This window comes from Rhagoletis pomonella, unplaced genomic scaffold (genome assembly GCF_013731165.1).
Source record: "Rhagoletis pomonella isolate Grant_MI unplaced genomic scaffold, Rhpom_1.0 Rhpom_scaffold_00006, whole genome shotgun sequence".
Lineage (NCBI taxonomy): Eukaryota > Metazoa > Arthropoda > Insecta > Diptera > Tephritidae > Rhagoletis > Rhagoletis pomonella.
The window spans coordinates 77401758-77426305 of record NW_023458560.1 but is presented as its reverse complement, the minus strand read 5'-3'; the positions used below and the strand labels follow the sequence as shown (position 1 = coordinate 77426305).

The 24548-nt window shown below is 37.4% G+C and overlaps 2 protein-coding genes across 4 annotated transcripts in view; both read right to left on the bottom strand.

Moving 5' to 3' along the window:
* The window catches only part of LOC118741352 (protein phosphatase 1 regulatory subunit 14B-like), a 251722-nt gene that overhangs the window by 195689 nt on the left and 31485 nt on the right, over window positions 1-24548 (bottom strand). The window lies entirely within an intron of this gene.
* Window positions 921-24542, bottom strand: LOC118741347 (putative uncharacterized protein DDB_G0271606). Its single transcript, XM_036473289.1, has 8 exons — window positions 23938-24542; window positions 20574-21122; window positions 20385-20503; window positions 20245-20313; window positions 19952-20171; window positions 3298-3600; window positions 2729-3213; window positions 921-2506 (listed from the first exon to the last, which is right to left on the bottom strand). Exons 1-8 carry the CDS (start codon window positions 24233-24235, stop codon window positions 2144-2146), a joined length of 2406 nt encoding a protein of 801 aa, XP_036329182.1. The 5' UTR covers window positions 24236-24542; the 3' UTR covers window positions 921-2143.

Here is a 24548-nt window from a genome sequence, read left to right as displayed (position 1 = left end):
TCCAATACATACATATATTCACAGATGAATCAGAGCTTGACCACATAGTTGGAGGAGATTGTGTTTTGTCACGAACTCTCCGTAAATATCAATTTCGGGCTGCCGATGTTTTGCAGCGCTTTTAAGGCAAATGTGGCTACTATAAAAAAGACAGCCGATTGACCACGCAACACTTTATCACTGTTCACCAGGGTAGTTATCTACTCTGATGGCCAATTGAAATGGCTGCGGAATGCCTGACCAATTTATCAATCGCCTCGGAATATTTTCAAATCAAATTAATTTAAATGCAGTACACAGCGTCATTTCAGGAAATTTCAGGGCTGTTGAACTGGCTAGGTAGGTCATCTTCCAGGACAGGAAGGGCATATGCGTTCTTTTTGCAAGCTATGGACTACTCCTAGCTAGATGGGCTGACTGTCGGCTCAGCGAGCGTCGCTGGGCAAAAACCCTTACACACAAAGTTGCAAAGTCTTTGCGGGCGGTGGTCGACCGCGAGCGATCAAAGGGGCGTCTGCAGCCGGCTATGCGCTAATTCTCGATTCTTACAGGTATACTGACTAGAAAGTGCCGCCACGAGGTGAAATCATCGCCGCAACACTTCCTGCTCAGCTGCCCGCCATTCACTATATAAAGGTTCAAACACCTCTGCTCGTATTTCAACAACACAGACGAGGAACTTTCTGGAGCCGACATCAGCTGCCTGCAGAACCTCATTTTGAGCATCGAGTGCTCTTTCTAACTTCCCGCAGAAATGGTAACGCTGCTAACAATTAAAGTCGAAGTGAGCCACACGGGGGCCTGTCACCTTACCCAACCTTATCTAGGCATCAATTGATTCATGTGTTGATTTTTGAGGGATTTCATTAACTTACCTTCGTAAATATATCTCTTTATAAAAAATAACTTTTAAATAGATATTGTTTTTATAGCTATTTTATTTATTAACATTTAGTATCAGTTTATTTACTTAGTATCATTCACATTTATAAAACGTTGTTTAGTGTTCTACCAAATGTTCTTCAACAATATTTGAATGTGCTCCCCACCAAGTGCTCACTCCAACTTAAACGGCAGTTAGATTTTTTACTATATTTCAGGTATAGTAATAATCGGGCGTATTCGCGTTGGCGTTGTCATTTTTATCGTCGCTTGAACTGGCGAAGGAAAGTTAACAACAATCATTTCAATTTAATTCTTAACAATGAGATAACGTTACAATCTATGTTTCAAAATGGGTAACACCGACATGTTTCCGATAAATGTTGACAACGCCAGCGAGGATGCCAAATTGCCGTTTTTGTCTCGTTTTCAAACAACAACGCCCAGGAAAGTCGGCTCAAATATAAGAACTCAAAAATGAAGACAACCAGAGTATATAATAAGGTCCATCCAAGGAACTAAGTTATAATCTATAAATTAACTAAAATTTCAAACGAAATATATTGTTGCAAATATTTAGTGATTTTATAGCCTGCAGTGGAATCCACTTGGCATTTTTTTCACTTTCATACAAGCTAATGAAGAATGGTTTCCGGGCGAAGAGTTTTTTCCCGTTCGGAACTGTAGAATCTCTGAAGAACTCTGTTGGCCGTTATTAGTCGAGTACAGGCAAATTTAATGAAAATGCACCTCGGAAACTTTTTATCTGTGAAAGGGTAATATTATCGATTTCGATATTGGGCCGTAGGAATAAAAACTATGAAATTGCTTTTTTCTTAAAATTTCAGACTTTTTACTTAAATATGTAAGAGATCTGGCATTTTAACAAAAAGCAACTTCTTAGTTTTAATTCATATGGCCCATTTTCTAGTTACATACATACACTCTACTTTTAAAACTAGACTAAATATTTTAGTGACTAAAAATTAAAACGAAACAAAAATCGATTTAAAAAAAATCGAGAGTACTATGCTAAGTCGATATTCCTTCCCATTAGTTCGGGTCTTCTCCATACCCTATAAGCGTTATTTTGGGGTACGTCCGTTTAAAAATTCCCACACACGCTTACATTCGTATATATGTATTATTTTGATGTTCTTCTTTTGTTGTTTTACTTATTCACCACAGCCGCGCTAAACTAGTATCTTGCCGGAGTATCGGCCGTTAACATCACTCCCTCTCCTCGGCTCCTCGAGTGGCCTTACAAGTACATGCCGTTCACTAGGAAATCAGCCTCATGCGAATAAGGCGTCTTGCCGCCCATGCGACGTGTGCGTCGACCAACGGTGCGCATGCGACAGCCAATGAGTATGGCGAGCGCCGCCGTGACAAGCAGTCCCAGCGTCAGCGAGAGCATAGCGCCGCCCGGACGCTCTGATTGTCCGTCGTGATCGCGAAATTCCAAGCCAAGGTTTTCGTGTATCATTCGGTATTGTTCGTGTAAGGGCAATGGAACGGGTGCGCGTTGTCGTTGCTCTTCAAGCGCCAATTCGATCGGATCCAGCTGGGGTTTCTTCTTCGCGTCAGCCTTTTGGATGGCAGCCAACTTCTTATGTTTGTGTTTCTGCAATGAAATCGCCGGTTCAGTAAAATAAATTTAAACTTAGATTAGAGTGCATTTGTTAAAAATATACATTCACATGTACATATACATATAGTAGCGCGCCTTTTTTGTGTTAGTTCCTTTACAAAAAAAAAACGGTGTGCGCCTGCGTATGAGCAACCATGTGACTCATCTGTGAGCTAAGGTTGCTCATACGCAGCGTTGTTCCTTTACATTTCTTACCTTTTTTGGCGCCTCCGTGGACTTTTCTTCCTCATCAGAGTCCTCATATTCCTCTTCGGCAGCGGCATGCGTTTCAGCAGTTTTGCCAGCTACTTTGCTGGCGTCCGGTGTCTGTGCGGTCGCGCCAAGCGCTGCATTTGACTTCGCCGCTGCTGCTAAGGCCGCCTGCTGCGCTACTGGTTGCGGTTGCTGTTGGGGTGCGGTATTTTCCGCGTTGGTGGCAGTCGAAGCTGTGCCAGCATGCGCGGTCTCAGCTGTGGCTGTCTTGTCGGCTGGTGCTACTGCTGGTTGTTGTTGCTGCTCAACTGTATTTATTATATAAGCTGGTCCCGGTTGCAAAGGCATAGGCAGTATTTGTTGTTGTAGTTGTGGTGGCGCCTGCTGTGGCTGTTGTTGCGGCACCACTCGTTGTTGTTGCTGTTGCTGTTGTGGTGGTGGCTGTTGTTGCATCTGCCACTGTACATTCGGCGGTAGCATCATGTGGCCTTAATTGTTTAGTTTTTTTGTTTTGTGGTAATTTTTTTAAATCAATTTTAAGAATATTATTATATTAAAGATTGTACACTTACCTTGTGGCACCACATATTGTGGGTGCTGCTGCTGCTGCTGCTGTGGGGCCACTTGTTGTTGTTGTTGTGGCCCATAGACTCCACCCTCAGATAAATCGTTCACTTGAGGCAGATAAATATCGCTACGTTGCAAGGTTGCCGCATTATAAACGGGATTTAGATTAAGGTTCGGATTGTTGTTGTTGTTATTGGTGCTAGCGTAAGAATTGACTATAACACTGTTGGGATTGTTGTTTGCATTCACCCCTGTGGTGGGCACTTGGATGCCACCTTTGTGGCTGAAGATGCGACTATTCAAGTCCACTGAAAATAAATGAATAAAAAGTTTTCGATACTTCAAAACAATTGCATAGATTTGGGGGCGATTCATAAAGAAAATCAGAAAATATTTGAATTAAATTTCCTATCTAGTCGAAATCATAAAAAATAGCTCAAGCGGCTGTTACAACATCCCCTACTCAATGTGAAATCTTTAAATCATTTGATTACAGATTGTCCCGCACGTTTCATATAAAGTTTTAAAATATTTCATAAATGGAGACCTAAAATTTGCATATCGTCACGAGAGACGAATAAAGGCGCAAGCTCAAAAGTTTACCGCGAAAAATAGACGCGTAAAAAAACTTCAGAAACCTCTCAACATAGTTGACGGTAACGCGGTAAACTATGTTTACGGGTGTAACAGTATATAAACTCCCCGCAGAGTTTTTGGGTAATGATGCTGGAGTGACAGTCCTTGGCCAGGTATAAACCTATGTTTACGTGTCTTTTTTTGCCGTCAACTAGGTTACGCGTCTTTCTTCGCCGTAGTTTTTCTTAAGAGTCTTTTTTCGTCAGATTTCTTACGCGTCTATTTTTGCCGTCAAAACACTAGCACGCCTTTATTCGTGACTAGTGATGATATGTATCTGTAAATCTTCCCTACTCTTGCCTCTCTATTTAGCTGCTAGCCTTCTCTGACCCACGTAAAAGTACGGACATTTCAGGAGGCAAATTATGGGTATAGCAACGTCTTCACAGAGGCTAATAATTTTCTCTGCAGCTAGTCGTAAAATCTGTAAAAATTTATACTTTGTGCCTTGTAAGGTGAAGGAGTGCTTTGGTTCCCATTGTTAATGTATCCGGTATAAGTGATTTAGGCTTTCTGTTATCTTCCGTATTTAACGAAGCTCCAAGGCAGATTGAGTCTATGAGTTCCTGTGCAGTCCCTTTTCTGGCAAAAATATCGAACGCTTTATTGCCCAGGATTTGACTGTGTCTCGATGAGCAAACGAGTTAACCTCGGTTCTGGATCCGAAGATTATTAAAAGCTGAAGACAATTCCCTACTAGCTTACGGTGGTCTTGTGTGCTTCCAGTGCTAGAGGCGCCGACCTGCTATTGGAGGGCAAGCAGATGTCTTTTTGAGCCCTAAAGACAGAGTTAATTCGTCCCTTGCTGAGAAAAAATGCTACTAGGTTGAACATCACGGACATTGTAGCCAGTATACGCACAGGTATATCCAGATGATGTGACCTGGCTCATTACAGGCCCTTTTCTTTAAGTTGTTTGCAAGCAAATAACACTTACTATGACTGACACTAAAGAGCGTGGCAGACTTTGCAATATTTCCAACCTTTCCACGCAATTCGCTGTCGAATTGAAAGAGAAATTTTATTACCATGCGTGAACAGCCAGAAAGACATTTCTGCCAATTTTCGAAACTAAGTTTTAGAAATGAAAGTTGCAAGGTGTAACTGCAAATCGATCGGAAATATATTTCAACTTGCTCGTGCTGCAATAGCAATCTGCAATTCGGCTTTCGGAAACAAAAAACCTCACGCAACTGCTTTCTGAAATTTCTCAATTTGACAGCCTTTTCAAAATACGGGTATATTGCATACGAAACATATTGCCCTGTCTCAATCGCTCTTTAGTACAGTGAGAATGCGCTGTCCGCCAACCCAACCGAAATTAGTGTTGTGCTCTTCACTAGAAAGAGAAGATTGGACGGACGGCCTTGTCTTAAAGGAGTCACTATTTCTGCCGAAGTACCCTGGCATTCAGTACGCGGTGAACTTGGATTTTGAGGCTATTTGGTATTCAGTACGCTGTCTCACGTCTCTAGTCTCAAAAAGAAGTCACTAATTTGTCAGCTGGCTAAGAGCAAGTCTCAAAAATAAAAATATGGAGAAAAAGTTAATTGATTTCCATTTTATTAAAAAAAAACGCGATTATGAGGCGAGGAAATTTGTTCAATAAGAATTTCGTTAGGAAATAAACCAAAATGATTTAATATACAAATCCATTGAAAAAAAAAAAATAATTTTTTTTTAACATTAAAATCTAAAGATTATTAAAAAAATAAAACAAAAAATAAATAAAAAAAATACTAAATAAACAAAAATAAAAAATCCTATGCCCGAGGAGTACTCGAACCCGGACCCCCTCGACTGGCAGCCTAATGCTTTGACCACTCGGCCATTGCGACTCTTCGGGCGGCGCGACAAAAGGCATACGTAAACGCTATCAGTTGACTGTCTGTGTTTGTTTTCACCAAACATTTTTGGTGAACTTTTTGTGACTCTCTTCTACTGAATAGCCAAATAATCTCAAGTCACAAAAATAGTCACTAATTGCTAATCTCAAATTTAGTGACTTACTGAATCCCAGGGTAAGGATTTATACCTTTATGGTAAAACCCATAATCCTCTATGTGCATGTGGCGTTGAGGAGCAGACCTCAATCAATAGCCTGGGAAATTCGCGAGGAATGTTCTCTAGGTCCTTTGTAATAAATCATATATTTATGGAGTTCATTGAAAAAATATTACGTTTTTGGAGCTAGCAGATTTTATTTTCAATAATTTTTAGCGATTCTAAATACTAAAAAAAATATTTGCATTCATAGGGACATTTTCACAGTCATTAGTTAATTAATATGCCAATGTTAAACCACCATTTTTCATTTCATAGTATCAGTTTGACTAATGGTTGACTGCAGTTAACTAATGTACATCCATTAGTTAACCAATAGCTAAAAACAACTATTTTCTAGTAGTTAATAATGACTGGGAAAATGGCCTATTGAGATATTTTTCCCAGTTTGCGTCAGTATTAAAAAGTTATTTTGACCGAAAAGTGGAATTGGCAGCTTTTACCGCGGCGGCGACGACATGATCGATTTAGTTCTTGTTTTTTTTTTTTTGATCTAGAGAACCCAACATAGCTAGATAGATCTTTTCATTTTAGCACCTGGTGCTATAAACTTCCTACTCACGCCTCTTGGTTGGCGACGCACTCACGAGGGCATCATTTAACAAGATTTTTAAATGGGGGTACCAAATTAAAGAGAACACATAAAGCGAGCAGATCTGTCCAAGACGGTGCAAGTCTCGTTGAGCTCTTAAGCGCAATAAGGTTTATGTTCTCGTATTAGCCATTCCCAGATAAATGACAATCAAAACATGAAACTATGGAAAAAAGTAGACTGTTAATTTTGTAGGTACCGTTTTTCCGAAGGTGATAACATTTGCGACTGTTCAATTAACTAAAACAATTAATTATGTATTACTCATCACCACTTTTGCAGGAAATTTCAAAGTCATTGCCACTTTCATTATTTTGTCTCTTGTATGTATACATCGAGATGCCACAAAGATTAAAGCATTGTAAATACTAACAAGGAATAGAAGGGAATATATATATATATATATATATACATACCATGTATCTACATAAAAACTTAGAAATTTGTAAACTACTTAAACTCCCTAATGACAGCCAAAGTGGCACAATTTGATTCTAATTACGCGCTCGCATCGCTTTCTCAGATTACGCACATTGACTGCTCTTTGAATTAAGTTTTCTTTTTTTTTTTGATTTCACTACTTTGTTATGCGTTTTGTTTTTTTTTTTGTTTACTATGCCATGCCATGATTTGCCTTTGTCCGCTCGCTGCTCAGGCATTTCGAGTTCAACCGATGGCGTTCACTGATCTTCCAACGTTGTTTTTATAGTTTTGCTTCACTGACTTACTAACTGGCGGCTGACTTAGTGTCTGCCTAGTTGGCTGTCCACTGAACTGAAAAGTCATGGAGTCAGCTATCAGCTATTAGCACTCGCTTCCAGATAGAGCAGCAAGTGCGTTGCACTGCACAGCACAGCTGTAACATCATCATTAAGATTGCAAAGCGATTATGAACGAGGGGACATACTTAAATAAAATATGTGTTTTTTTTTAAGTATTTACAATGCTTCACAAGCTGATTTGTATCAAAAGTTTTTACTTTTTCACCTGAATATTCGGTTGTGCAGTTAACAGCTTAGGAAATTTTATTAAAATAAGTGCAAGGTTTAAAAGAATAAGCGTGTGTAAAAATTATTTTAAAAATCCACGCCAGTTTTTATAAATTTCACTAGTTATATGAAAATTAAACAGGCTATAAAAGCCCATTCCACCAACAGCTTATTCATATGATTTTTTGTTAAAGCATGAATAATACTTTTATAAAAAAATATCAAAAACACTTTGCTTGAAAAACATTTAGGGGATTCACAAGGCGTGTTAAGCGTCGTAAGTCATAAAATTGTTCTATGAAAATAAACGATTAAAATCGTTTTAGGGGATTCGCTGCGTATGATAAAAGCTAATTATAAATTTTTTATCAATTAAAAATCATTTCAGTGTAATTATAAATCCTTTAAAATCGTTTTAATCGTTATTTAACAAAGACACATTTTTAGACTCAAGATATTATGATGCTTAATACGCCTTGTGAATTCCCTAATTGCAAAGATTTAGACAAAAGCAGCATTACCCCAGTTTTGTGTATATGATTGTGTGTAAGCCTAGGCTTTTACCTAAATACACACCTATGAATTGAATGCGTGAAAAATATATTTGAAATTTTTTAATGTGAAGAAGAAGATAAGTAATTAGTCTTGGGGTCTATTCTATAGGCTCTTAAGCAAGAATAGTGGCAATACTATACAGAGCGTGCATTTTTATACATATACTCTTTTCGTACAACTTGTTTTATTCGAATAGCTGTACCTTCGCGAGACACAGAATTTTAAATGACTTAGAGTGGCTTATTTCTAGTTAATTTGAGTCGAACAAAAATCAATTCCCCTACATACGGAACACCACATACGGAATGAATATACCTCTCATTTTGCTATCGTTTCAAATTCAAATTCGCTCAATAAATGCTGGAGCACTGTTCTCGAATAACTCTGTCTTGGGCCCATATATCATAAATGTACCAATCATAAAATGAACCAAACGATACATATATACACACATATGTGCATACATGCAATACGATAAAATGCAACTAAGAAAAAGAAAACTTCCTCAGCGCCTTTGAACAATCAATTCTAATTAAAGCTAAAATTAAACGCAAATGCGAGTAGTTAAATCTGAAACACCCTAATCAAATTGGACATGATTCCATCTTCTCTGCACATAAAAAAAAAATAAAAATTGAAGAAGAATTCTTCATAAAGAAAAGAACATAAAACAATTTAATGATTAACTTCCTGAACTAAATACAAACAGCATTAAAAAAGCAGCTAAAGTTGCAAAGTACATAGTACATAAAAGAAGCAAATAAAAACCACAACAAAAAATACAAATTCACTAGGAAAAAGCCATAGAAGTTGAGGAAGAACTTTATGCGAGAAACGCCGACTGTGGACATGAAGGGAGATGCTTTCTGCTTTCCATAGCAAAAAAAAAAACCTTTTTTATCAGCAATGAAAAAAACCAAAAACAAAGAGAAGAACAGCGCAAAATGTAAACAAACAAATAAATAAACAAATGAGCGAATAAGTCAAACTAAATAATAACTAATAATAGACTAATAGACAAGCAGTGAACTGCAGGAGGCGGACACAAATATGCACATACATAGCAACAACAGTAAGCTTTCTGCAGCGATGAAGGTGGGTTACAGTATCCAAGTAAATATGTACAAATGCACATATCGTCGTCTCAGAAAACGGATGTCGAATGTTACAAAACACGGTTTTGAGAAAATTGACTTTGAAGTTTAAGGTCGAATTAATCCGAAACTGTACGGTAGATTTTTGTAACTTTTGAAGGAGACGTAGTTGGTGTTATTAGTTTTGATTTTCCATATTTTTACATTTAATATCTCTTAACGCTAATGAGAAAATTTACTTTTCATTCCGTATACATTTGTCGAAAGTAGCGTTTACTCACCACTTTGTTTTGTCCACAGAACATACGACAATAGTAAAGTATCTATTTCAACGACGATGGTATAATTTGATGAAAAAACCAGACATATTTATTAAATAATGATTACTTATTAGAAAAAACATAACAAAAACATAATCATGTATTTAATAAAAAAAATCTGTACATCTCTTATGCTGTAAATATGTTACGAACATACGTTTTCTTTATATAAAAACAAAAAACAATACTTAAATTCAGTCTTTTGTACATTTTTATTTCTTTCATTTCATTGGAGACTCAGTGCAAGCTAAAATTTAAAAATTTAAAATTTTAAAATTAGTTACTTAGTTTGATTTTCAATTTTAATTGTATCGTTATAGTAGAGGACCATCGAATTGTCGTAAGTTCAAAGTTTTGCGATACATACGACAAATGTTTTATGATTAAAAAAATATTACATTTGTATGGGAATTTGTAGTATGTGCCACATACGACAAATGTTTTATGATTAAAAAAAAGGTACGTTTGTATGGGAATTTGTCGTATGTGACGCATTTTCAGCACATACAACAAAAGGCATACCCAATCATTAATATTATGTAACATACGACAAAATGCGCACTAAATATCTCAAAAACTAATGGAGATATAAAAAAATGGATTGCAGAAATCGAAAGAGCATGTCCAACTTAGTAAATCTGCATCAAAATCCCAAAATCGTCATTTTGCACATTCGTCATCCGTTTTCTGAGGCGACGATATGTACATACATACACACACACATGAAGGGTTGAAGGAGTGGATGCTGGGCGATCGATAGATTACCACTGACAAAAGGTCATTAAACGCAGCTGGAAATAATCAGACAGCAAATAAACATGAATATACGTAATAAAAGCATGTACATATGCATGTGTGCGCAGGGAATGTTATCAACATACGTACATAGGTACATACGTACATAGTTATAGATTGGTAGGTATGCATTACGTATCCGACATCTACAAAAAACAACAAAATAAAAAATCAGTATTAAGATAGAAAAACTGTACCTAACTATAACTTCACTTACGCATATCTATGAATTAGGGCTCGTAAAATTATCCGACTATTCGACTAATCGGTTAACCGATTATTCGATTCGTAACCTTTCGCATGCTTATTAGTCGGTTAATGGTATTCGAGTAGTCGCCCGCCTTCGATTATTCGAATAGTTGCTTTGCTTCGACTACTCGAGCATTGTAGCAAATCGAATTTCAGTAACCGAACTCTCATTGAAATTTCTTTGACAAATGAAAAAAATTTTTTTTAAATATATATGTACATGCACACATATGTATGTATATTCAGATACAAAAATGAGCGGACGCAAAAGGAGCTGGGTTTAGGATTTTTTCGAAAAAACAGAGGACGAAAAGGAAGTTCCATATGTGGTGCAGTTTTGTGCTACAACTCCTCCACATCCTCACTGAACAACCATTTAACAAAAATGCATAACAAAAATCGCGAAAATGAGAGGTAGGTATTGCTTTAGCCATTGTCTCTAAAATATTTCGCAATAACATTTCAATAATTAGCGCACATTCTTGCAAAAAAAGTCTGCCTTAATTTTGCACATGCAATCTTATATATGTACTACGAGTGTAACAAGACTTTTCATATATGTATATGTATCTGTAAATGCAAAAAAAAACTCGAACTTAAAATATTCGATTAACCGAAAATGAACGGTTAACCGAATAATCTAAAGTGAACGGTTATCCGAATAGTCGACAGCTTTCGACTACTCGAATATTGTTAACCGATTAACAGTAGTCGACTTCAGTCAGATTCGAATAATTCGGTTAATCGATTAACCGAATTGCCCGAGCTCTACTATGAATACCTATATGGAAACGTGTAATATTTATAAACCTGCAGACAAGCCCTATAGCTTCGCGGATTATATCCAGTGTTGCCACAGCATTTTTTTTTATTTTTTACCAAAATCACCGGAAAAAGTTACCAAATTCAACAAAAAATTACCAAACTTATTTTATGCGCAGAACTGTACAAACATGCGTTTCGAGACCTAACCGCCAAAATAACGTGAGCGACATTTTTTCAAAATTTCCATTTCGATGCAGAAATATTCCTAAAGCATCTGATGCGTTTCTGCATAAACAAAAAAATGAAAAAAATCGCTTACGTTATTTTGGCTGTTAGCGTTCGATATGTCTGTACATATGTATATCCTAAGATACCAAGCTTTTCAGGCAATCAGCGCTCCGTTAACCTAAAATATTTACGAAAGTTTTTTTTTTTTTTTTATTGAACGAAGCTTGAAAGAACTATATTTTTATTAAAAAAACCCAAAAATGAATTACAAAAAAATAAACTTTTCAAAACTTGTCCAATATGGTGCGGTTATAATTTTTTATGTAAACAAGTGACAAGAAAATATATAAAAAATTTACTGCTTGATGGAAAGCTTTCGACACACATAGCCGGAGTGAAGTCCCCGCTGAATCCTGTAGCTTTTTGAACGAGAACATACATATTTACGTAGAGTTCTTCTCATATGTATGCTTGCCGGTGCCGGGTACACCGGAAAATTGATGGTAATCTCAAAACTGACGAACTGACAGGGAATGGTGGGGCCACTCAAAATCTTCCAGGAAAAGACACCAAGGCAGCAACGCTGGTTATATCTCGCATTCTAAGCATTACTGTAAACGAATTATTTAAATAAATTCAATCAATCAATCAACACCCGACAAGTGTAGTTGAAAGCTGAGCTTATTACAAGCCTGACTATATTACTGCGATTAATTCGGTAATTATTACCCATGATTGGGATAATTTGGGAAAAATGTATTTACTTCCTCATAGATTGTGCTAAAGTTTACCAAATATCCTCTTAATTTTTTCAATTGGGACATATTTGCAAACTTTAACGAATATTAAAAAATACACTTTAAATGAGCAATACATAATTTGAAAATTTACCAATTATTCACACTCCTTCCGGCATTTAACTTTTTGGCAAATCCTGTGACGCTATTTACGATATTTTGACAGCATAATATCATTCATAAGTAAACAGGGTTGCCAAATTTAGACGGTTTTGTTTAAAGTGAAAAAATTATCATTTTATGGCGAATCCTATTATTTTAAGTTTTAAGAACAAGTTTCTCAACGGGGATTTTGCTTTGACCCGCTTTCTCGCCTATTTCTTATTTACCACTACGTCTCAGAAGCCAGTAGAGCTCCAATACTCAATAGGCAGCCATCTGTAAATAACGGGATATCGTCATCGCTTAGAACGATATTAAGTTCCCAGTCGGGGCAATGAATTTCTAAGTTACTCTCAAAGTCAACTTCCGTTATCTGAAAATCCCAAATTCCATACATCACCCTGGCCAACGCGCCATCAACTTGCAATAGTAAAGCGCATTAAGAACCTTGCGCTTCCTCTTGCGCTTGCAGCATTGAGTAATGGAGTTCGAGAATTGCCTATCTAATATCGCTTCTTGAACAGACAGAGTTTAACCCAGGCGGGGCTAACCCCCAAACTGTTTCTTTTTGCCCTGACTTTTATATTTCATAGTCGTTTCTAGATTGTAGTTTATCACTAACAGTCGAGATGAACTGCCCTACGACTAGAATTACAAGGCGTTTGCATACGCAACAAAAGAAGCAAAATTGTATGCATCAGAAGATAAGAACCTTGTGAAAGGGGTCTCCTTCCTTTAGCGAATCTCAAGAAGCTATGGATGCATTGCCTACCCAAAAAAAGTTTTAGTGTATTCAGGGCACAGCTAGGATGAAAATTAGGATGGGGATTATTTTAAAGTTTTTGTTTTATGTACATTAGACCGTAACAGAAAAAAAGTTCATCGCTCACACCTGAGCCTAAAGTATTTTTGCAAGGCAATTTCGAAAAGTAAATTCTTTTTTGACCGAACATTGGTCACGTTTTTATATTTTTCATGATATCTTCGGCATTTACAGTCGGACCTCAATTTCTAGTAGGTACTTACCCACCAGATCTCAGTTCTTATCACCCCAACGTTCCATCCTAGTGCCAGTAAATTAAAGTTCGCCAGAAATCATTAAAGTTTTGCTGAGAAAATTCATATTTCGAATATTTCAGTGGAACTACATATTTAAATAAATTTGTTTTTTTTGCGGAAAGTAGATGTCACAGAAAAAAGACGACCCATAGGTTAACAAATATTATTGTTTTTTTCGAAATTTCCTTGCAAAAATACTTGAGACTAAGGGGTGTACGGTGAACTTCTTTTTGTTGGTTTGTAAGATGGTACGGTGTAATGCACATAAGTACAAATATATGTATGTATGTATGTATACTAATGCTATAACATTCACATCTAAATATTGCACTGCATTCTACTCAGAATTCTTTGTGACATTTTCTCATCAATTCAAAAGCGATAACACTGGTCTACAAATTTCAACTTTTTTTCTGCGAATAAGACGGGACCTGGTGTTTCTGAACGGATTTTTCGTGCTGAACACGAATCCGGGGTCAAAAATGTCCCATCACGTCACGTTTTCGAGAAAAAAGGGGTTGAAACCCCTAAAAACAGCGTTTTTGGCCATTTTCGAAAAATTATAGAGCTGAACCCTGACGTGGTACAAATTTTGCATATATCAGAAATTAAAGGCTAAACCGTGCCCTTTCGAATGAGCCCTATGCCGAATTGATCGCGTGCACCCTTAAAGCAGGGGGTGTATTTGTGTTTAGGGGTGCAGGAAAAATTGATCACAGAAAGAATTTAATCTTAAACGATCATAGAAAATTAATAATGCCAAGGTTTTAACTATATTAAAAGTCGCTGATTACGAATCTGCAGTTAGATTTTAAAAATTTAAGATGACGGGTCGAATATGGTGGATATAAAAATTGGACTCCTAGACACAAATACACCCCCTGATCTAAGGGTGCATGCGATTAATTCGGCATAGGGCTCATTCGAAAGGGCACGATTTAGCCTTTAATTTCTGACATATACAAAGTTTGTAGCACGTCAGGGTTCAGCTCTACAATTTTTCAAAAATGGCCAAAAACGCTGTTTTTAGGGGTTTCAACCCCTTTTTTTATCGAAAACGTGACGTGATGGGAAGTTTTGGACCCCAGATTCGTGTTCAGCACGAAAAATCCGTTCGGAAACACCAGGTCCCGTCTTATTCGCAAAACCCTTGTAGACCAGTGTAATTGATGATTTATGCTTTAGTGTCTATGTGCCTACATACATGCAATTCAAGAGCAATTACATCAATTTAAAGTGATTCCAATGCGTGAAGGAATGAATGCTTCCGTAGTTCACAGTCTCTTGTGTAATAACTCCAAATTAGTTGCGGTGGCGTTTGCATTGTGTGACAGTTAATTGAATTAATTTTTCGTTGCATGTGAAAACAAAAAGCACAAAATAGAAAAAGAAAACTACAGAGGCAATGGTAAATGCTGCGTGGATGTCTGTATTATGCCATCGTTGTCGTCATTTCTTTTGACTTTAGTCTGCAAGTTAGTTGCCTTGACGTAGAAGTTGCAAGCACATTAGTACACACTAACTTATGGATTTACAGTCCCCACCCGTTCGCTATGCCCTGCAAGAAATCGTACCAGTTCATGACTGGATTTTGGTGATGGAAACGTGTTCAGACAAACAGTAAATAACGTTGGATTATTTTGAAGACTCGTCCTTTGCCTTACCTTAGACCAGTCCGCTGTTGTTTCGAATGAATTGATACGTTTTAAGCAAATTTAATATTTGGAAGCTATTGGTTCTTGCAGGGTAATTTCAGTTAAGTGCATTTACGTATGTATATACATATATTAGGGTGGTCCAAAAGAAGTAACGCCGGAATTTTAATGCTCTCACCACCTAGGATTGTTGTATATCGAAAAAAAATACAACTACTGTTTTATTTTGAAATCAAAAAATGCATTTACATAAATATATGGGAAAAAACTATTTTTCCTAGAAATTCTATAGAATTCTCAAAAATCAATATTTTTCGATCGGAAAACTCTGGTTCTTTTCGGAAGACTTCCGATAATAATACCCAATTGTTTATTTAACCATTTTTTAATATTAAAGATCTTTTATTTATCCTTCCATTGCATTTTCGAGCATTTTCTGGCGGGTTTGGCGAACCTATAAAATATAGTTACTATGAAAAAATGCTTGAATAAATAAGTGGGTTTTATTCATGCCTATTACGGTATCCGGCGGATGCCATCCGCACGGATCTAATCAGATTCGCACTGTCGGAATAAGCGAGTGCGAAGGGTTAGATTCGTGCGAATGGTATCTGTCGGACCGGAATAGGTCTGTTTCCGAGGGATCGCAATCTCATGAATCTAATCCTTCTCATTCGCTTGTTATGACAGTGCGAATCGGATTAGATCCGTGCGGATGGCATCCGTTGGATACCGTAATAGGCATGATTATTGAAAATCTTCTAAAGTGAAACAGACTTTGCCCCTCGAAAGATATTGATTCTCAAGAATTTTACACCATTTCTAGGAAAAGTAGTTTTTTCACATATAACATATGGGCATTCCCATGGTGGCGCACGTGACAGTCGTACGATTTCAATGTGATACAAAAAGGAATACCATTTGTTTTCTTTAACTTTTTTGGGCCATTGTATAGCACGTAATTAGCTCTATATTTAACCGAAAAATTAAATCAATCGAACTGCTTGGTCCTGAAATATAAGCATTTAAAGAGAGGTTCGTTACGTGACAAAAAATGGAAGTTGATTTTTTCTTTTCTTGCAAAATCGCAAAACTCTGCGAATTGGGGATGGCTATTTTGATGAAAATTATTTTGATATGATTTATAGCAATTCTAGTTGTTTTTAGAGTTTTTTGAATTAATGCAAAATGTTTTCAATTCTCTTTTACAACCCCAAGTGTGAAACGTGACGTGACGTGGCGTGACGTGACATAAATTTCCATCGTTATATTTTTGTTAATATTGCTTTTAAATATTAATATTGCAAATAAAACATGTATTTTATGTAGAATATACTTTATATTTTGACTTCAGCGCCAATTCAGGGTCAATTTATTGGAAATCTATGATTTATTATGTTTCAACCACATACACCAAATTCGAACCAAATCGGACCATAAATACAGTTTTTCGAAATATCTCGACCTTGGCACCACCTAGGAAGACCATTTTATGCAAACATGATTCTACTTACATAGCCAGTATATATTTTAAAAAGCAGACAAATCGGCCCGTAAATACGTTAGATATAAAACTTTTATTTTTTTTGTCGTGGTGGACCTTCCGGTGGAAACACCCATATGTACATGGAAAACTTTGAGCGACCCCTAAATATTTTTTGGTTTCAAAATAATAAATAGGTGTATATTTTTTCGATATAAAACAAGCCTAGGGGTGAGAGGATAATAATTCCTACCTTACTTTTTCACATGCATTTTTGGACCACCCTAATGTATATACATACATGTACTTCAAGCACTTTATGTATATGTACACCATTCTTGCGCCTGCATTTGATGTTTTAAAGTTATAGAGAAATCAGGAAGTAATAAAAACTTTTATGAATGAGGCCTTTGAGAGTACCCTATTTGCCGTCTCCAAGTGCGCTTCTTTTTTTTTATCAAAAAATAAAATACTAACTGAATGACTCACTCTCCTATGCTGGAAAATCGAGCTGTTCATATGCTGAATGCATAAAAATAAGAAGTGTTACATTCAACTGAGAGAAAGATCATGTAAATGTTTTCTTTTTTAACAAAAACCACCGTCTATTAAATATTTCCTTCCTTTGTCGTCTCTGACAAAAAGAGCGTTCCACTCTTGTGATTTTCGTTGATATACAACGGCTGGTATTTGGAGATAAGTGATGTTTCTGTAGTCTTTATTCCCGTTTTGGACTTTTCGCAGTTAACAATCTATAGGATATGCGCCAACTATGAACCGATTTCGGAAGAACTTGCGGAAAATTTCCCGTTTAATAGTTCTGATGAGCGGAGAGATGCCATCCTCGATTGAAGCCAATGTGAAACCCTCCTCGGCTAATGCATCGGAAGTTCAGGAAATATTCCGCCGGCGAAGGTGCAAAACTAGAATACCTCTGCACGGAAAACTCTCAACAAGGCAGCTTCCTATTCGTAGGGTTTTTCAAAAAAATACTTCTCGAACTCAGCGTTAAGTTTCGAATACATCGGTATTCAGATTATGTATTCTGGTAGAGGTTTCTAATTCCCCGTCCAAGTCGTCTCTGACGTGGTGCACGATATGTGAAGGTCTATAAGAAATATGTTTTAAATGACAATAAAAGAATCCGTAGTTCATATTGAACCTGGGAACCTATTTCAGTGACAGTGATGATTTTGTAATGACAGGAATTTTCTGTATTGTCAGTGACAACTCGACAGTTTTGTAGATGATTTGTTTCACAAAAACAATTGTCACCATAGCTTCAATTCCATGAGGAATTCCATTGAAAAAGTGACAAATTGTCATTGACAAAATTGTCCCCAATCATATGAAATTAATATGTAATTCATACATATGTAATAATTGCATACGTATTATTTTTTTAGTTTCAAGAAATATTCAAATTATTTAAAAGTAATGAAAGATTACCCAGATTCATGATGTTGCTCAGCACAAATGGAAATAATCAAAGCGTTCGTCATGCAAAGAAAAGGAAGTAGAAAAAAAGTTGTGGGGTGCGAAATCAGAACATGTGGTTATTTCAGCCGATGCGAAATAGCTCGCATTGTAATAGTGAAGAATGATCTGTTTCATCTTCGCTTTGTAAGTGAAACTTTTTTGTGGTCAACAACGTGGTTGGTCACGATTAACATTAAGATCAACATCATCATTAAGATTCAGACTGAGGCTGATGCTAGGATTGAGATTTAGATTTAGATTAGATCAAGATACAATTAAGAATAGGATTAAAAACTAGATTTAGATTAGGACAGGAATTAAGATTAACACTAAGACTAAGATTAAGACTAAGATAAGAATTAAAATTATGATTAAGATTAACATTAAGATTAATAACAAGATTAGGATTAAAATCAATATTATTATTAAGGTTTAGATTTGGTTAGGTTAGGTTGATGTGACAGTCGTTTCAATGGCCAACTCACTAAGATCTTGCAAGTCCATTGTGATACCACTGTGAAACACTGCATAGAACGATTTTGAAGCTCTTATGAAGCTCAGTATTGGTTTTATTCCTACTCCTAATGGTTCCGTGACAGAGCTGAAAAAGTGTCTACCTTGAAAACCCACTCTGTTCTTAACTAAAGCAGGGCAGTTACAGAAGAAGTGCTCAACTGTCTTTCTCCTTCCTCAGATCTGCAACTCCTGCAATATTTACGGGAGAATATTCATAATTTACACAAGTCATGACGCTCAAAATGTCCTCTCTTGAGAGGCTGAGCAGTTCTTCGGTTTATTTCCTAACAATTTGCGGCAATAGTCCAATAGGCCCTCGTCTTACCATGACCTATTGGCCTCTTGAATAATATTATTTCTTACCCTAATTTGCAAGTTTCCATGGGTATTCCATTGGTACCTTTCCTGGCTAGCGCATCGGCTCTACAATTTCCTTCAATATTTCTATGTCCCGGGACCCATATGAGACTGACCTTGAAGACGGTGCTAATATCATTTTGGGCTGCCAGATATTCTTTTGCAATCTTTGATCTTAGCATTACCACGTTCATTGATTTGATGGCCGCCTGGCTATCCGAGAAGATATTAATCGTATTCAAGATTAAAATTAGGACTAACTTTAAGATTAAGATTATGATTAAGATTAAGATTAGGATTAAAACTTAAATTAACATTGGCATTAAAATTAAATTTATTATGAATATTAATATTAAGATAGTTGTTGCTTATTCTAATTTTTTCAAACAGCGGTAGCCCTCGACAGGCAATATCAAACCTTCGAGGGTATTTTGGATTTGAAAAGGCTTCTCATAAAATCCCTCCGTTTGTGTAACAACGCCACAAATTGGAGGAGAATGTGTTTCACTTCAGACGCGCGTGAGATCCACATGCAACTTTATTTCCGGATCCCATTAAAGATTTCTCGAAAACAAGTGGTTGTGTACGATTCAGAACAGACTGTTCGTCTTTTTTCTAATGGAACACAGAGAACGTTAATTAAAGAGAAGACACTTTTTCGAGCCAACTGACTGGCAATTGCCGACATGTTCACGTCTGTCACGGTTCAACCGCACTTTACTATCGGTTTAGGGAAAAATATTTATCTACGAGCATAGTGCGAATAATTTTATCCCAAGATTTATTGAATTCTCAAGGCATTTACATATATACATACATATGTAAATAGTGACCACTGAGCTGAAAATTTTTCAAAATGGAATAATTGAAGGTTGATTGTTTTAGACCAGTTTAACTGCTATCGACTAAAATGTGCATACATACCATCATTTGCTGCTTGCTCAGCGTGATTGGCATCAGAGACTGCAGATTTACGATTGGCCCAAGCTCCTGCATCCTCGCGATTATTTATGAGTGGTGGTACAACAACAGGCGACATTTGTGGCATCGATTGCTGCTGTTTTTGTTGTATCTGGTCTACTTGAGGCACAGATTGCAATTGTGGCTGCACAAGAGGCAGTTGATATTGGGTCTTTAAAGCGGTCTGTAGATGTTCAACTCGGTTATACCTACTCTACTTAGAACAGCAAGCAGTATTGGAAAAAGTGTAAACGTACCTTTGGTTCCATGGCATTTGCAGAACCAACATCGGCATTCGTGTTTGCTGTCGAAGTGGCAGCGGAGCACTAAACGAAAAAATCAAACAAATTTGTTACGTTTTAATGCAAATTTCTTTTAATTAATATCGAACACTCACTTCCGGTCCCTCGTCGCTGCCATCTTCGCACTGCGGTATGCCATCACAGGCATTATAGACAGCAATGCATTCGCCCGAATGACAGGTGAACTGAAAGCGGCCACAATGTGTTGGGTAAACTAAAGGAATATAAACAAAGAATGCGACATAAAAACCCGAAACATTCCCTTAAATATCCGTTGTACACACCTTTTTGTGGAAAAGCTACACTCAATGGCGGTATTTGCTCCACGCCCACCATCGGCACTGGGCCCGCAGTTGCTGCCGCTTTGGCGCTTCCACTGGCAGCATTGCCTGCAGCTGACACGCCGGACACCGCACCCTCTACTCCACCCATTCCTGTTGCGACTGCTGTTTTATCTCGCGTTTCTGGTTTCACTTTTAAGCTTGTCAGTTCCCACTCTTGCTGTGAAATGTTGTTGGTGGAGCCAATGTGTGCCACACTTGGTTTCATCGTAGTCACTTCGGTCACATGCCGCACGACTGTCAACACTGAGCTGGTGTAATTGGCATGTCGTGTGAACTTGCAGTGGAAATTCTCGGGTGGGCCGCACTCGAAGAGGTAACAATAGCCGTCGCTTTTGTCTTCGAAGACGTAAACGTCACAGGAATCCGTTTCGCAGCAGAGGCGCTGACATTCCTCGGCGGTGTCGAGCTCAAGACCTTGCAAGTACTTGCCGCCAAGTGTTTGTGATTCGCCCGTGCGAATTATGGTGTTTTTGTGGATTTCGAATTTGCCTTAAAGGAAAGAAAATTAATTATAGAAAGAGTTATTGACTATCTTAAAACGTAGGCTTAGGCTCGAAAAGCTCTACAGATTGCATATGATGTCGAAAAAGAAAATATTTGAAGAGTTCTTCGATAGAAAAATCAATTTGTGTTTTTTCGTATCGCCGTGCTAGAAACTAAAAAGAAAATATATGCAAGTTTCGTTTTTGTACGGCTGCTTGTCCATTATATGAAATCGCATTGAGTGCCACTCTTTCTTGCGAGAATCTGAAATGGGCTAGTCTTCGACACGAATAGTGAAACGTGCACTTTTCGTAGTGACCGACGATGAAATCTGATTGGGGCCATAAAAAATTTGTTGTCATGTCACAATAACGTTCACCGTTCGCTTTACCGGCATTCACCGTAACAGCTTTAACAAAGATATCGAATGTAAGAGAAATTTCAACAAAAATATCAAAAATCACGTAGACAAGGGTGTAAAATACGACTTTACCCAGAGCGAGAAGTTGAGCATATTAAAAAAAAAAAAAAAAATTTCAATGGTCAACCATAAAACGCTTCGAAATGCTTAACGTTTATAAGGCAAAAATAACTTTAAACAAGTAAGAAAGTCTAAGTTCAGGCGGAGCCGAACATTAAATACCCGGCGCAAGTATAAAATATATGTTTTTACCTTTCCGAAAGCTACCGCTACATGGTAAGCCGGGGTGTATCAATTTTGAGTAAATTAGCGTCCTTAAATTTCGAAATATTGAAGTTTCAAGCATTTCTGAAATTTACCGTTATATGAAAAGCCGCCATAATTTTAGTCCGATTTCAATAATTTTCAACAACTGTGCCACGTTTGGAAGAAATTGGTACAGCGGTTACCAAGATATACTGATGTACCCATAAGTAAAGTAAGTAAAATTTATTTTAAACATCAATTTTGAGTGAATAATCTTCAGCAGTTACTAAAATATCGCAGTTTTAATTTTTCTGAAAATTACCGTTATATGGGAAGTGGGCGTATTTACAGTCCGATTTCGCCCATTTTTAATACCAACCTACATTGGATAAATGGAAACCTACATACCAAATTTCGTTGAGATACCTCAATGTTTGCTCGAGTTATCGTGTACACGGACGTACGGACAGACGGACAGGCGGACAGACAGACATGGCGTAATCGATATTCATGTATATATGTATACATTTGTCTATATCTATCTCGATTCGTTTTGGCTGTTACAAACAACCATTATGTGTACAAAGTTAATATACCCTTGTGCACAAGTGCGCTCCGGTATAAAAATCAAAGTGGATGATCTTATGCAAATGATCACTAAACGGTATACATACATACATATACCGTCGGCACGAATAATGAAAAGTGTTAAGGTATGTTCACACAGAAAGAAAGCGGAGCCAAGCCGAGCGAAGCCGTTCCGAGCTGAGTGAAGCTTTCAAATTGCTGTAGCTGTATGGGAGTGTTCATACAGCAAGCTTTTCCATAAGCGTTTTGGAGCTGAAAGCAAATCAGTTTTTGATTTGGAAATTAATTTTTCAGCTTCATTATGCTGTTGCCAACAAAATAGCAAAATATTCAAATAAAAACGAATTTACAACTAATCTTTTGAATAAAATTAAGCAAATAGTTTTGCCGCTTTTCATTGCCGGTAAGTTTTTTGGTACCTTTGCAGCCGAGTCCGTGAGAAAAGCACCGATTCGCCGCCGAGATATTGCGATTTTAGTAAAAATCATTTTACACCATGGCTTTTTTCTCTGAGGCTACATGAAAAGTATGGTATATGCCATTATGCCAATGAGGGAATAAAAAAAAATCATCTCGACAAATTTCTTATGTAGTTTATTATAAAAGAAAATCGGAGGTCTTATTCAATCATCCTGTATTTATATATTTAATTAGAAACAGTTCAAGCAAAACGTTTAAACATTTCTATTTCACACTCGTACAATCTTTAGTTATGGACAATAAAAAAATAATCCAACGTAAATCTACGTTTAACATCACTAATTGTCACTACTTTGATTATCATCTTGTAAAATGGTATTTAATAACCAAAGCGCCCATTTCACCTCCACTTTCTGCTGCATTGCATTCAAATCATAGTACTCCCACCTGCTGAGAAACAAGCAGCTAATTAGTGAAGCCTCGTTTACGACACTCGTTTAAGATATCAAACTTTCCCTCGAATAACCAGAGAAAGCAGACCCAACGAAGAATACAATAAAACTGAAAAAGTTATCAATGAAACTCATCTGCATATCTGTTGGCTCATGCCATTTCCACATCGGTCAATGCTGGTTAACTGCTGCATCACCTGCTGCTGCTGCTGTTCGAGAGCCACAACAAATTGGCATTATTTACAGTTACGAAGTGATGGCGCAAATGCAACTCAACAGCACAGCAGCAACTCGCAGGCAATCGCAACAAAAAAAGCCCTGCAGAACAAGCTGACTCACAATCCAAACGAACAACCCACCGATTAACTCAGAAATATATACTTCTTTACCCGCCCGTACGTGTGTAGTAATGCATATAGAATTTGTTAAAAAAAAAAAAACAAACAAAAAACAATAATAAACCGCAATTGTTAATTACAATATAAGCAGCCGCATCAAGCCAATAAAAGCCAAGGCGGAATTAAAGAAGACAAAGGAGAAGAAGCACCGCGTCCACATGCGCACGAAGGCAGGCGCACTCAGCCGTACGATTTCAATTGGCAGTCAAACAATATATTTAGTTTTCCCTACCTCGAAGCTCGCGTCACGCCAAACTAAGGCTTTGCAGCGTACACATTCACGCCAGTTTACTTACCCAAACACAGCTCCAAATCCATTCGTTTTGCCAAGCGATGCGTATCGACACCGGCGGCCACTGGAGCGACTGGCGGCGCAGCGAGGGGGCCGCCAACTACGCTGGCGCGCGTGGCTGCCCAGCTCGCATAGCCGTCGCTGGCGGTGTTAATAGCATTTGGGCCGCAGCTGATGCGGGCGATATTCTCTGTCAAAATTAGGAAAAGTATGGCTAGAAATTTGGTGGCTTCGGCGCTTTGACGCAGCACTCGGATGCTGGGCGCGTGCGCAACGCCCTTTAAAATGCGATTACGAAACATGCGCGGTGCGGAGAAGGCTGTTGGGGGGTTGAGTGACTTGTGGCTGGCTGCAGTTGAAAATGTGTGCGGGTGGAGTTGGGTGTTTAAATTTTTAATGCGTTTCTTTTATGAATGTTGTTGAATTTTTTTTTTTTACATTTGCTGTAGTGATTTGAAATTTAATCTTAAAAATTGTTTTGCCATTTAATCACCAATCCCACAAGCGTTTACGTTTGCTTGGTTATTAATTATATTTGGGAAATATTTGCAAGTTGTTTTCACTGCAAATGACTTTCCATATTTTTAGTTATTTCATTTTTTTTATTTACACGTT